At 37.4% G+C, this 15,851-nt stretch overlaps 1 protein-coding gene across 1 annotated transcript; it reads left to right on the forward strand.

Annotated features, from left to right (window-relative positions):
• The first annotated feature begins 2,889 nt into the window (after positions 1-2,889).
• On the forward strand, positions 2,890-15,085 carry LOC150065138 (vomeronasal type-2 receptor 116-like). The gene is made up of 7 exons (XM_090329303.1): positions 2,890-3,053; positions 4,379-4,525; positions 7,298-7,586; positions 7,943-8,737; positions 9,852-10,079; positions 11,221-11,344; positions 14,157-15,085. The coding sequence occupies exons 1-7, from the start codon at positions 2,890-2,892 to the stop codon at positions 15,083-15,085; spliced, it is 2,676 nt and encodes an 891-aa protein (XP_090185429.1).
• The last annotated feature ends 766 nt before the right edge of the window (positions 15,086-15,851 follow it).

Raw genomic sequence — 15,851 nt, forward strand, 5'->3', positions numbered from 1 at the left:
CATACTATAGTAAATTATTACTCACTTTCCTAGATTTACAAACATTTTTGCAAGTCCAATGTGTTGGTGTAAGATTAAAAATGATTTGAGTTTGTTCTTTACTTACAGTGAATTACTCCATTTTTTTCTATCTACATTTTTAAACATGTTTATTATGTTTAAATAGTTGGACAAGTACGTTACCAGTACAATATGGCTCATGAATTTTGATCAGTTTAGCCACTTTCAACATTTTTTACTGACCTTGCATTGTATCATTTACACCGATTATTGCTCATAATTTTCTATCAGCAAACCTTAATTGTATTATCATTATATATTTGTTTCTTGTGTGATAGATATAGTTTTATTCTGAATAACTGGTTTGTACTTTAAAATTATATTTTTTTAAATCTTATCTAGTTGTATTTTTTTCTATTCCCATAGTAGCTTAGTACCACAGACCCAAAAGCCAGAAATGGTGCTGTGACTCAAAGGTAAGGTACAGCCTGGAAAAACCTCACAGACTTCACCCAAGTCCTCACTTCAAGGCCTTGGATGGAGGAAATTTTAAAAGTTTTCATTTCTTTTTAATTTAACATTAATTCAGAAATATAACATTTTAAGGATGTAGACAGTATTCATTTTTACCAACTTCTTGATTATTTAATATTTTTTGTTATGCTGGTTTAGTGTGCCCCTATTCGTATAGCTTCTCTTTGGAGTGAAATATTCTTGATTTTCCCTCAAGTGTAAATGCTGGTTTTGTGGGATATATCAGTCTGGCTTAGCAATTGTTGGTCTTCAGGACATGCATGATGTTTTTCCAGGTTTTTCTTGCGTTTAGGATTTGTGTGGAGCGGTCTGCAGTTATTCTATTTTTTCCCTGTTGTAGTATAGCTCTTTCTTTGTTTTTGCAGCATTTAAGATCAGCTCCTTGGTTATTTGGGTCTAGTGTTTTTACTATGATATGTCTAGATGTGCTCCTGGTAGGATCTTGTCTGTTTGGAGTCCTGAAACCTTCAGTAATGTGAGTATTTTCCCTTTGAAGGTTGGAGAAGTTGTCTGCTATGATTTTGGTGAATAAGGGCTGCATTCCTTTATCCTGATACTCTACCCCCTCATCAATCCCTATTATACAAAGATTAGATTTCATGCCTGTGTCTGCCAGGTCCTGGAGTTCTCCTTGGTGAACTCTGATTGCTTTCTCCAGATGATTGTTCCAGCACTTGTCCCATTCTCCATCTCAGTCAATCTGTGCTTAATGCATCCAACTTCTCCCAATAATAGCATACAATGACAGTCTAATTTATTTCATAACAGTAGATAAAGTTGGTGTTATTTCATAACAATAGATAGTGTTGGTGACATATAAGCATTGCATAGGAGATTTTTCCTTCTTAACTATATTTTCATTTTGCTTTCTAATTTTAAGAGAACTAAAACATACAGTACTTTCTGCAAAGAAAGAGAGGCTATTACCACAAAGAGTAAATGAGGACAAGAATTAAATGTGACTAATTACTTAGAGTAAATACTTATACAGACAATAATAAATGTTAAGCAAGTAACTTATGTTATTCTATTTGCTAAATTTGTTAAAGCAATCATCGCATGCTGGAAATCAATGCTAAAGTTAGGATGAGAAAAAATATTTAATAGGACCATTACTGCTGCTCATTAAAGGATTTTCTAGAAAGGACAATCTTATCAGAAAAGAAAAGTATTTTTTTAGTTCTCAGTGTGCTCTAACAGTTTTCTACACTCAGTTCATTAATCACACTTTACGAGTATTGAATATATTATAGATATTTATTTTCAGTCCAGATTTATCTCTATATTTTCTTAAAATTTATAAACACAACAATTGATCTCTAATATGGTCAATTTATATTTCACTAGAAAATGTAATATTGTGTATCTAACCCTTTTGCTCGCTTCAGATATTACTAACCAAGATTCTCTTTCCCTTTTGAGATATATGGTCTCATGCTGGGGCCCTTTCTTCTCTCTTGGTGTTTCATTCCTGTTGTAGGAAGCTATGAAATGTGGGTAGATTAATGTCCCTTGTCTTCTCAAAGTCACAAATGAGTTTCAGAATGTTCCAAGCATAAGGTTTACATTTTATATTCATGTAAAATGTACATTCATGTACATTCTTAGTCAATATAACTCCTTTATTTCTCTTTGAATTGAAGAATCATTATTTAAGTTAAATGTTTGTATTATGTGTCCAGCATTTTGACGTTTTCATTAGTTTGATTTCATTAGTTGACATTTATGAAATTTGGAATGACTCATATTGTATCTACATACCATGTTTTGCTTTATTCATTCCCATTTATTTGTACAGCAACTCAGACAATAAATGTATTTCCTCTTGGGACATGCTTAAGAAACTGTTGTGTGGGTCTCTTTTCCTTATGATGATAGAATTTCATTTGGATGTATGCACACATATGTAAGACACTAAATCTCTTCTTAGGTTTCAATTTTCCCCAAGCATTTCCACTTATACCGACTAACAGCCACCTTAACAGTTTATGAACATTTAATTCATAATTTATGTTCTACATATGATATGTATATTGTCTCAGGGATGTTTATTTAAAATGAAATATTTTTTCAAATTTTTTGAAAGAAGGGTTCTGTTACATTGTAGTCAAGGTCAATATGTCAGTCAATTTTGATTTTTACTAATATGCACTGTGATTTACTGATGGTATTCCTTCTGCTTATAAAGTGTATCTAATCTGTGATGAAAAGGGTAAAATTGTCCAAGACATGTTGTATTCATCATGTGCTTTTGTGAATGGCAAGTCCTTTATGAAATGAATTTAGGACAATAAAATATGTGATTTTGAGTGGAAACACTCAAAACACTGCAGCATTCAAAAAAAGGGCCTCTCCATGCTTGATGAAATTCTGGGAGATGTGAGGAAGGCAGCTGATCACTTAGAGGAAGAAATAGAACAGCATGCTTTCTATAACAACACGTCAGTGAAAGGGGTCAATTCTGAGGCAGTTCCCAGGGTGGAGGAGGAAGAGCCCAATTCCAAGAAGAATAAGGCACAGTGAGAAGTGGAGAAAGGTCTGAGTCTCAGCATGCTGATTTATTCCCAGAATAACCAGAACATCCTGACCAAGCTTGGAGACTCCACCATAAGTAAAACAAAACAAAACAAAACAAAACAAAAAACAGAAAGAAAACTCTCAAAATGCATCAGATTCTTGTATTCGTAACCATGCCATGCATCTTCATGGGATACTAAAGAGCTAACATCAGGGCCTGGAGAGTGGCCTAGTGGTAGAGTGCTCGCCTATCATGCACGAAAATCAGGAATTGTTTTCCCCAGACAATATACATACAAAAAAATCTGGAAGTGGTGTTGAGGCTGAATTGGAGGAGCTCTAGCCTTGAGAAAGCCCAACACAGCCATCAGGGCCTAAATTCAAGCCATAGGACTGGCAAAAAAAAAATAGATCACATCAGTGCCTAATTCTACAGGAAAGTCCTTTCTTTGTATGATTCCTCTTTACCCTGGCATGTGGTAAGATAATGGGCAAACATACACCAGGAAGTTCCCAAAACACAACATTACACAAAATAGTTTCCCTACATTGAAAACTCTCTATGTGCCACACCTTCTAACGTGTTCTCATGGATTGTATAAGAAACTATTTACAGTGGTAGGGGCTAGAGTTCCTTTATACTATTGTGTTTGTTTGGGGGATATGAACCAGAATATTACACAGCTTAAGAAAGGGTACAGACACCTCATGGCTCATACAGCAACGTTCTCTCACTGCCTTTAGTCATGGGTGAGAGGCTCTCCACATCACTAATGATGGAAGGGTGAAGCTCCATGACTTTGGTAAGGCCTTTCTCTTAGTAACACTTTCTGGCCATTTGTCCTTGCCCCTCACATAATGACAACTTTGATGCAGAACTTTTACATGATCTCATGAGGGTTTACATACAAAGTTTCTTGTCACAACTTTAGGGCCAGATTGAACAAAGTTGAGTTCATCTCTGGAGCTTGACACCCCTTGGTCTTGTGTGAAATCATAGCCCCTGGGAGTAGGGAAGGACACCATCAAAATATTTTTCATCTCATGTATAGACTTGGAGAGAGGACCTCAGATGCAGAGCCCCAGGGATGAGAGAAGCCAGCATTTGTCCAGGGAAATTAGCAGGCTGTGCTGAGAAAATCAAGGAGCAGAGTGGAAATCCCAGACAATAAAATCACACTCATGTACTCACATACTTCTCATGTATTTACTTCTTTGCTGGACATCACGAGCTCCATATTTGTTCAAAAATAAGGCATAGAGATCATCCTGTGATGTTTCCTTTGGTTTTTACATCCATTGTCTTTCAATTTCCCTTTCTTGTCAGTTCCCTCAGTGAAGAGGAATGCTTGCTCAACAAGAAATACACTGCACATATCAATGGGGATGTGATGATTGCTGGGTTTTTCCCTCTCATATACATGGAACTGAACCATACTGACTCAAAATCCAAAGAGAAAATTTTTAGGCAAAGGTGAGTGACTTCTGAATTAAATGTTTATTGTTTGAATTTCAGATGAGCACGCATTGTGTTAACTAATGCTGTATGTATAGACTCTATGTATGATGTATAGACTGGTTCTTACATAAGTTGGGTAATGAGTACATTTCCATGTGAATAGTGTTATCTCTACTTTCCTATCCATGCTGAAAGTTCTCCTCATTGTAAATACCCTACAATGTCATTGTGTCATTGTGTCATTGCCAGAATCAAGCAATGATATTTGAAAAAGCCATTTGGCTTTTTTGGGGAGGGAAATGGGGACCAAGACATGAGAAAGGGTATCAATGTATGTGAAGTAAGGCACCTTCTTTTTTTTTTTTTTTGGCCAGTCCTGGGCTTGGGCTCAGGGCCTGAGCACTGTCCCTGGATTTTCTCAAGGCTAGGGCTCTACCACTTGAGCCACAGCACCACTTCTGGCTTTTTGCTATGTATGTGGTACCGAGGAATCAAACCCAGGTCTTCGTGCATGCTAGGCAAGCACTCTACCACTAGGCCACACTCCCAGCCCCATAAGGCACCTTCTATCTGGTGAGTATAATGTAACCCTTCTATTAATTACAATAAAAAATATATGGAAAAAAGCCATTTGGATTTTTCAACCAACCAATTACAAGTATATACCTTTCCTTTTACCCAAGAGGCAGATGGCTTCCTAAGGCAATTTGATTTCCAAAATCCACCAATAAGTGCATTGATGACGATCTGTATCAAAACTCATTGTTATTTAGAGATATACTCTTTCTAATACAGTTAGATTCAGAACTCCATGGCAGTAATGTTCCTTAATCCGACAACATTCTTCCAACTTAGAGGAAGGGAGGCATTGTGGGAGATTCTTCACCCACCTCTTTGATTCTTCTATACTTGTATACACCCATTCTCACTATTGTGTCCAGTAAACACATGACTTCTACACCAGAGCATTGCACTGTAAAATCCATAAGGCAGAATTTAGGGCCATGCAGCAGTGTAATTTCAGTACTATTACAATGTAAATATTGTTTGGAACAATGATGGCATGCATGCCTTTCCAAATGTGGTAAGTCAACTTTGCCTGTGTTATCTTTTCGCACATGAGAACAGAGATAGTTTCTAGTCTGCTATGTCAGATCTCTGAGCTTTATTTTTATGTGATCATCAAGGCATATATTATTGTTGTTACAACAAACATTATCTATGTTTACCCACTTTCCCAATGTATAATCTGTTATTTATAAATTGAATAGGTCATTGTCTCACTACTATTTGAAAGGTAATCATCAGATGGAGAAAACTTTCAGATACAAACTGTGGTTTTCCGTTCATTTAGTAGTGTCTTAGTTATGTATCTACTAACTCTGCTGTAAAGTTGTCAAGCGAAGAAACATATAGCATAGTGCAATGCCTGCTTATAGGTTTACAGTTAAACACATGATGACAACCAATGTTGTAAGAGGTTTCATGAGAATATTGAAATCTTCCTTAAATACTTTTCATTTTCTTTGTATTACTTAGTATGATTTTGGAAATGATATATTTTCCAAAGCTTAGTTGTTTCTCTATTTGTAACACTTTCAAGTTTTTTGAATATTTTCTCCATGAACTGGTTCTAGACCAATAGTTACAAAAACAGTGTGTGAATTACATTGCATGCCTTCCTTCCTAAGGAAGTGACACCCAATACCTGATGTTTTATTCACCAAGGCCAAGACTTCGGAGAGGAAGTTTCTAATCCACTGGTCAAGCAGCAGTATCAAAATTCAGTCTACTGTCACTTGGCTGACAGAATAATGATAGGGCATTCTCCAACAATGGCAAGCTCAATGATAGATTAATAAACTGTGATTGGCCAGAATTTAATTTTTTTCTCTGTCATAGAGGGGAGCATAAATTTGGAGCAGAAAATGAGGAAATTAGTTTCATTCCTACTTACCATTTCATCTATATTTCCTTTGGTTTATTTTTATTTATTCATTTTTTTTCATGTGTCATGGGGCTTGAACTTGGCCTGGTCACTGTCCCAGAAATCTTCAGCTCAGGACTATGACCTATTCCTGAGCCAAGCCCCACTTACCGTTTTCTAGAGATTAAATGGAGGTAAGAGTCTCAGATCCTTTTGTACCAGGCCTGGCTTTGAACTTTGATCCTCAGATCTCAGCCTCCTGAGTAGCTATAACTACAGGCCTGAGCCATTATGCTGACTTTCCTTTGTTTTATAAATGAGAATTTTATATCGCTGCTTGAAACTTTTCCTCTGGTGATTTGTTGTTGTTATTGTTTCTTAATTTTCCTGGTCCGAGAAGACAATCATTATCATATGTCAACTAGCTCTATTTTATTCTCTCTGACACTAAGACATTCTCTTTATAAGGTTATCCTGCAACAGAACAAAAGAAAAACAACTTTATTATCATCATAGAATTTACATCTTACTTGTAGGGTTTCCAAGAGCACAATTTCAGATATGAAAGAGTTTGGTGTTCATAAGGGAAAGTTGTATGCTTCCAGAAAACCCACCGATACTTTGGTTCATATTTGACCGAACAAAATGCAAGACCTCATTATTCTCATAAAAGAATATGAATCTCATTCATGAGAAACACTTACTTGATCTCACTAAATGTCAATTATCTACATAAAACTCATCTACTGCTCCAAAATTATTAGGCCTATGATTTCAATGATTAATGCTTTTGCTGAACAAACATTTATTCCTTTAATGAATGCATGGATTTCAACATTTTTCCTGTATCTTCTATGCAGCTACAACTTCAACAACTATCAGCTTGTTTTAGCCTTGGCTTTTGGGGTTGAAGAGATCAACAAAAATCCTCAACTTTTACCCAACACCACTCTGGGATTTTCTACCTATGCAATGGGAAAAAGAGACAATGTGCTTTTAAAGAACCTTGTCGTTAGCCTTTCTGGGAAGAACATTCTCGTTAATTATAATTGTAAGAGAGATGGTAAGACTACAGTAGCACTGACTGGACCATCAGGCACAATCTCTTCTGAATGTGCAACATTATTAGACCTCTACAGATTTCCACAGGTGAGTACAAGAGTGATATTATGAAATGAATCCATATTTATTTCTATTCTCAATATTTGATGATTTTCAAATAATAGTGATTAGACCAATGATCCATGTGAATTACCACAAAATAGAAAAGCTACTTCTGAGAAGATTTGCATATGAACTTATTTTAATATAAAGAAGAAGGAGAGTTTAGTAGACTACTGAAGGATTTGTTTCACAGACTTGACCCTCAGGAGTCAATGATGCATTAAAACAGTGATAAACAATCCTTTTCTAAAATTCGTGGTGTGTGCTAGTTAGAATTCATGACTGAGGATGGGGTTTTTACCAGTCCATTTCCTCCCTTTCTGATTGTCTTTTCCTTCTAGCTGAACTTTGGGCGTTTTGATCCTGTCCTGAGTGACCATCGCAGGTTTCCTGCTGTCTATCAGGTGGCCCCCAAGGACACAGCTCTAACTTTGGCCATGGTGGCCTTGATGGTTCATTTCAGCTGGAACTGGGTGGGTCTAGTGATCTCAGAAGAGGAGAGTGGTTTGAGGATGCTGCCGCAGTTGAGAGAAGAAATGAGCAAGCACAGAATCTGTACAGCTTTTGAACACTTGCTACCACTTCAGGATTCAGAACATGCGTCACTTCATCGGAAAATTAGAAATTCATTTGTAAAGGTTATTGTCATTTTTGGTAACAATGAATTCTTGATAATTACAATATACTATATGGGCAAATATTTAACTCTAGGAAAAGTCTGGGTCATAAATGCACCCAGTGCCTTAATATCTCAGATGTTACGTTTTCTGTTCCATCCATTCCATGCACCTCTCATTTTCTCACACCACCATGGACAGATTTCTGGTTTCAACAATTTTGTCAAAACAGTGAGCCCAGCCAAATACCCAGAAGACTATTACCTTGCTGTGCTGTGGATTAAATATTTTAAATGCACATTCTCTGAGTCGAGCTGTGTAACGTGGAAGAACTGTCCAGCCAATGCCTCCTTGGAATGGTTGCCTCGGTTCCTTTTTGAAATGGACATGTTGGAGGAGAGTTACAACATATATAACGCTGTGTATGCTGTGGCTCATGCTCTTCATGAGATGCTTATTGACCAAGCAGAAGCACAGGCCGTGGGAAATGGAAGAAAACTTGTGTTTTCTTCTTCACAGGTAAAGCATTTCCATGGACAAGAAAATCCCATGAGCTAACTGACATTGTAAAAGGCACTCAATCAAATAAAACTAGGGAGGAGAGAATTTTTCGCAAAACAAATAGAAGAACTCAACTGAATTTGACTGTCTTGGGTTTTTTTTGTTTTTGTTTTTGTGTCAGTGTGTGTGCCATCTCTTGTACTGGAACTCGTGAGCTGGCCTTTTCTGCTCAAGTCCAGAAATCTACCACCTCAGCAGCAATTCCACTTATGGTTGTTGTTGTTGTTGTTGTTGTTTTAAATATCCTGCCATTTGTGTCTCATGGAATTTCTTGCATAGGCTGGCGTCACAGTGTGATCTTCAGATCTTCAATGCCTATTTACTTTGGATTACAGTTGGGAGCAAATGTCAGCCTGCTTCTTTTCATATGTTTTTAAATGTTGTAGAATTTTACTAGGTATGAATCCAGTGGTAAGAATGTATTTTTTACTTCTCTAATAATTCCTTTTATTACTGGTGCTTGTAACTCCTTAGTGCAAAAGCTTTCAATTTTGCCCTCACTCATTTTTACTTGAATTTGTTATAAGCAAGAAGTAACTAAAAATTGGTTTATGAAATGTTTAAGTCCAGTAATTCATATTTTTCATAACTGAAATTAATTTATTCCAATTCAATCTATTATTTTTTCATTTATTTAATTTTTCATTTTTTATTTTTTATTATTGTCTGGATAATGTATGCAGGGGTTTCAGTTAAATTCCTCAGATAGTTGGTACATTACTTCTCACACACTGATATCCCTTCTTATGTTCACTCTGTTAATAATAGCACTTTGCATTCTGGGAGTACTCATAAGAGAAATGTCTCTTCCTCTTTACCAGGCAGCGAATTCTGTACAATTTGTGATTATTTGGCTGAATTTACTAGATCTTTATTTGAAACATTAACTTGAAAAGTGAGTTTTATCTCTGCAATTATAAACATTGTTTTATATTAGCTCTCTGTAGATGGTTTTCTGCTGAATTAGTATGTTACAGATGAATAGTGAGACAGAGATGAAAGTGAAGGAGATATTCCTCCTTCCTTCCAGTTTTCTGAGCAAACTCTCCACTATCTTCACCATCTCTTCCAGCTCCACCCCTTTCTGAAGAACACCCATTTCAACAATCCTGCTGGAGACCAAGTGATTTTGGATGAGCCAAAGAAACTGGTGGCAGAGTATGACATTGTGAACTTTTGGAATTTTCCAGAAGGTCTTAGGCAAGTGGTGAAAGTGGGAACGTTTTCTCCATCTGAATGCCATGGACATCAATTATCACTATCCACCGACATGATAGAATGGCCTATAGCATTTACAGAGGTTGGTGGAATCAAACAATAATGCTGTGAAGTATGAATCAAGTGACTTGCTGGAATGCATTCCTCCTAGTATAGTTATGTGTGTAATCCATTTCCAATTCAGAACAATTGCTATTAAATTAATTGACTAATCAGTGGATGAAGACCATCTTCACCTGCCAACCAGCTTCCAAAATTTAACTATTAAGTATTCCAAATATTAATGTCATCGCTATTATACAATGTACAGGACAGTTACACAAGGCCTTTGAAACTCAATACCGAATGTTGAATGTTCAGTTTAACTCCTAGTTTTGTTTCAGTATGTGTTTGTTTGGCCTGATCGTTTTCTGTCTCTCTTGTTAGGTAATTTCCAGTTTTAAGAGGAATGGTTACGTAACAGTTCCAACATTTTCCATAAGAGATAAAGTGTGAGCTGGGTACAGGGTGGCTCATGACTGTAATCCCAGCTACTCAGGAGGTTGAGATCTGAGGATCGGGGTCAAAGCCAGGCTAGACATTGGAGAGTCCAAGAAGCATTTGTCTTCAATTAACCTCCAGAAAACAAAAGTGTTGCTGTGGCTCACAGTGGTGGAGCACTATCCTTACGCCGATCTGCTCAGGGGCAGTGCCCAGGCCCAGAGTTCTAGCGTCATGACTAACAAAACAACCTAAAAAGCATTACAAAGCAACAAAGACATGCAGTGTGGAAGATACATTTTAAAAACTTTCCTATTCATATTAGATAAAGTCTACAATATTATTTCCACTTATTTTTGTGAATATTTACACATGCATATATGCTGAATATTTTATTCTGCGTGATCAACATTGATCAGAAGTATGGGGCCGGGAGTTTGGCCTAGTGGTTAAAGTGCTTGCCTAGCATGCATGAAGACCCGGGTTCGAATCCTTGGTACCACATACATAGAAAAAAGCTGGAAGTGGTGCTGAGGCTCAAGTGGTAGAGCTCTAGCCTTGAGAAAACCCAAGGACAGTGCTCAGGCCCTGAGCTCAAGCCCAGGACTGGCAAAAAAACAAAACAAAACAAAACAAAAAACATTGATCAGAAGTGACAAAAACATCAAAATAACTCTATTTTTACAGGAATGTAAGTTTATCCATTATAATCTGTGTGCTATCAACACTAATCTACTTTCTAGACTCCTCAGTCCATCTGCAGTGAGAGTTGTGGCCCTGGATTCAGAAAATCCCCTCAGGAGGGAAGTCCTGCCTGTTGCTTTGATTGCATCCCTTGTCCTGAGAAAGAGATTTCTAACAGGACAGGTGAGTGTGGAAGTCTTGAAGACATTCTCTGCCTCTCCATAGTGTTTCTCAATAAATGCTAGTTAAAAGAAACAGTCTTCCATTATATATTGAGAGGAAAAAGACTTTCCTTTGATTAGGGAATATGTGATAAAGAAAAATAGTTATCTTGGGAGGGGGTAGGACAGGGAGATGGGGACAAAAACAGGAGAAGGGGTATCAATGGGTGAGAAGTAATGCAGCTGCTATCTGGGAATGTAACTGCAACCACTCTATTACCCCACCAGTAAAATATTTTTTAAAAGAATACCAATTCTGCCAAACAATGCAGAACAGTGGAGGAGGGATAAAAGCTTTGGTGAGCTTTTGTGGCTCATGATCCAAGTACACCATATCCATTCCAACAAGTACCTATTAAAACATTAGTTGTAATACTGCACAATATATTGTGGAGGATAAGTTTTCTGTCATATTAACTGCTTTGATGGGCTTTGATCAGTGCATCTTCTCCACTTGTCAATTCCTGCAAACCAGGATTGCTGTGGACCAGACCTAATACCCATGACATCTGTGTTTGATGAGAAATAGAATGACTTCTGCTGTATAATACGATTTTAAACATCTATTCATAGGTTCCATTCCCTCCTTTTGTTATCCTCATGTGTTTAAAAAAGAAAACATAGAATATAAGATATTAGAGACTATGATTTATATTTTAATGAATATATGATTAAAGGTATATGGAGAACCTGCACTGTTTGATACACAAATGTGTGGAGCCCAGAAGTTTGAGTGTTTATTTGAATCAATTAAAATGGAAATTAAATAAATTGGAAAATTGCTTCAAAGAAAAGTCCCTATGGATTTAAAGTGTAAAAATTGCAGATACAAACCTATGCCATCATACAATAAATGTGTCAGTGTAAGGCACCAAATAAACCATCAACATTTCTCTAGTTCATAATTTTCTGTTGGGTACTATAAGGCCTTTCTCAGTAATAATTGTTGAACTACTATAATCATAATTTAGTGGGGACTTTTACTATCTTTTACCATGTATCAAGATTCACTTTAATCTGTTACTTGGTATGCCAAAAATTTTTGCATCATATTCTGATTTTGAGCATAATGTGGAATGCAGTTCATTTACCTGAGTATAGTACATACACTAGCATATGCGCAATATATTTCCAATTGTCTCTGCTTTTAGAACAAACATGCCTTTCTGTCTTGCTCATTACTTTAAGGTTATAGTATTAGAATTTCAACTTTCCACAACCTGATGTTAAAGAAGAAAACAAACCAGATATTGCCAACATTCTGTTTGAGTATTTAAAAATCAATATTAGTAGATATTTTTTCTTTAATTTTATGTTCATGTGGTACCAGGGAATAAAACCTAGTGACTCTTATGTGTTAGGGGAATACTCTACCACAAAGCCACACCTAAATTTTAATTGAATAACTTTTAATTTGAATTTCAATATGAAGAATTTTTAGATGGATTGAACTCGCTCCTTAAGTGTAAAGACTTATTTTATGTGTATTCTTATTATTTACTGTCCATCATTCAGTAAAGTCTGTGGGAAAGTTTACATGTGCATTATCAGACAGGAAGTTTAAATGAAAAGAAAATGAAACAGAAGAAAGGAAAGAAATTAATTCTGGAATTATATCTGCTAAAAGCAAGCATCACATTCTGTGGATCGACTTTAAGTCATGAATGACAAAACTAATATTCAAGCGGTGTGCTTTACTGAAATTTCAGACTTAGAATCCTTGACAATGCAGTATTGAATACAAAGCAAATTCAAGGGTACTATAAATGAATAGAAACGCTAATGTTTTCAATTAATCCTTGTAGTCATTAGAACATTCTAGAAGTATTTGAATATATATTTCAGTTTTTCCACAAAGAATACTATGATGTTCAAGAATGTGACATTTCTGAATCTAATTCATCAGCTACTAGGTGTTCATTTAGTACATGGTAAAATATGAACTATTAGGAAGAAAAATGATTGTTGCAATTGACTTTAGTTATTGTAAAAAGTGATAAAACATAAAATAGTATGGAAATAATTGTATATATACAGTCTATATTAGGCGAGAAGACAAATTTTTAAATGTCATTATTTCTGAAACGGGAGTTTGGCCTAGTGGTAGAGTACTAGCATGGCATGCACAAAGACCTGGGTTCGATTGCTTGGTACCACATACATGGAAAAAAGCCAGAAATTGTGCTGTGGCTCTAGCGATAGAGCTCTAGCCTTGAGAAAGTCCAAGACAGTGCTCAGGCCCAGAGCCCAAGTCCATGACTGGTAAAAACAATTAAATAAATAAAATAAAAATGTAAAATGCTATTTCTCCCAAAATTGGAGTAGTGAGTCACTGCAATACTCATCAAAATCCGCAACATTTACTGCGGCAGAGGAATATAGCAGGATAACAAAGATCATTGATTATTTCTGTTTCTCTGGAATTTACATATTTATTTGCAAGATACAACGTGTGCACTGCTCAAGAAGTGAGTAATTTTTGAAGGAAAAACAAAGACAATTACTTGTGGAGTGTTAATTACGTGAGGTAGATTTAGATTGCCCCCTGTACATAATTGAATATACTTGTGTGAATACACTGAAAAAATAGAAAACTCATGGGGATCACAGGAATCGGACACAGTTGAAGCGTTTGCTGTACAGAATTTGTGCCCTTGGTCTTAAAGCAGCAGTAAAGAACAATGGGAAAACTAGATACAATAACCTAGTTAGGGGAAGGGCTGAGATTCACGGAAACTACTACACAACTGATGTTATTTCCCACTCCTTGTCAGATATGGAGCAGTGTGTGAGATGCCCAGATCATCAGTATGCCAACATGGAGAAAACTCAATGCCTGCTAAAGTCAGAGAGCTTCCTGGATTACCAAGACCCCCTGGGGATGGCTCTGGCATGCTTAGCTGTCAGCCTCTCCACACTGACAGCTGCTATTACTGGGATTTTTGTGAAGCACCATCACACTCCCATTGTGAAGGCCAACAACCGAGCTCTCAGCTACATCTTGCTCATCTCCCTCAACTGCTCTTTCCTTTGCTCCCTGCTGGCCATTGGGCATCCCAACACAGCCACGTGCATCCTGCAGCAGACCACATTTGCAGTGGTGTTCACGGTGGCCGTTTCCAGTGTTTTGGCCAAAACGCTGACTGTGGTTTTGGCCTTCTCTGCTGCCACTTCTTCGTGGACTCGCATGCGGCCATGGCTGGTGTCAGGAAGGCCCAACTTCCTCATTCCCCTGTGTACGCTGATCCAGCTCATTGTCTGTGGAGTCTGGCTGGGAACTTCTCCTCCCTTCCTTGACACAGATGCACACTCTGAGCATGGCCACATCCTCATCCTGTGCAACAAAGGCTCAGCCTCTGCCTTCTACTGTGTCCTGGGATTCCTGGGCTCCCTGGCCCTGGCAAGCTTCACGGTGGCTTTCCTGGCCAGGAACCTGCCTGACACCTTCAATGAGGCCAAGCTCCTGACCTTCAGCATGCTGCTGTTCTGCAGTGTCTGGCTCACCTTCCTGCCTGTCTACCACAGCACCCAGGGGAAGACCATGGTGGCCGTGGAGGTCTTCTCCAGCTTGGCCTCCAGTGCAGGCCTGCTCGGCTGCATCTTTGTCCCCAAGTGCTACATCATCCTCTTCAGGCCACACAGAAATTCTCTGCCTGCTATCCGGGGCCAGACACGTTCTGGGAGAAAGAAGTCATCTCAATAGTCTATGGAAGTCTTTCTATAATCCTAGCCTCTTAAGCACCTCTCTAGAATTCTTCTCCTCAGAACATAGTTTACCTCTGGGAAACAATTTCAAAGTACAGTAAATCATTACTCACTTTCCTAGATTCACAAACATTTTTGCAAGTCAAATGTGTTTGGGTAAGATTAAAAAATATTTGAGTTTGGCCTGTGCTTTTAATTAATGACTGAATTTTTGCTATCTACATTTTGAAACATGTTTAAATAGTTGTACAAATGAGTTAGCATTGCAATACAGATCATGAATTTTGATCTGTGTGGGCCCTCTGTTTTTTCCATATATTTTTATTGTAATGAATAGAAGGGTTACATTATATTCACCAGATAAAAGGTGCATTACTTCACATACATTGGTGCCCTTTCTCATGTCTTGGTCCCATTTCCCTCCCCCACCCCGCCCCTCATCTTGTTTTCCTCCCTTCCCTATCCGACTTCAAGTAACCAAATATGCAGATATACAATAAAACAGAAAACCAGGTGAAATACTGTAACAATATGAGATAAGCAAGGGACAGGAAAAGAGATGAGAGATAACATAGTACATTGAGGACAACAATCACTCATTATATGGCTTTTGTTTCTATATCCAGGCAGTCCATTCATTTCGGATCATACTATATGGCCTTGAGCTCTAGCCTTGAAAAAAACCCCAAGGACAGTGCTCAGTCCATGAGCTGAAGGCCAGCCCTGGAATTAAAAATAGAATCTTGTAGAGTAATTTATTTCCT

This window comes from Megascapheus bottae, chromosome 3 (assembly GCF_031878675.1).
Source record: "Megascapheus bottae isolate mThoBot1 chromosome 3, mThoBot2.hap1, whole genome shotgun sequence".
In the NCBI taxonomy this organism is placed as follows: Eukaryota; Metazoa; Chordata; class Mammalia; order Rodentia; family Geomyidae; genus Megascapheus; species Megascapheus bottae.

Excerpts from the sequence above, each read along its gene's own strand:
- LOC150065138 (XM_090329303.1), top strand. The coding sequence starts at position 2,890 with ATGCTTGATGAAATTCTGGGAGATGTGAGGAAGGCAGCTGATCACTTA. Across the intron at positions 4,526-7,297 it reads GAGAAAATTTTTAGGCAAAG|CTACAACTTCAACAACTATC; the intron begins GTGAGTGACTTC and ends TCTTCTATGCAG. Across the intron at positions 8,738-9,851 it reads TTGTGTTTTCTTCTTCACAG|CTCCACCCCTTTCTGAAGAA; the intron begins GTAAAGCATTTC and ends CATCTCTTCCAG.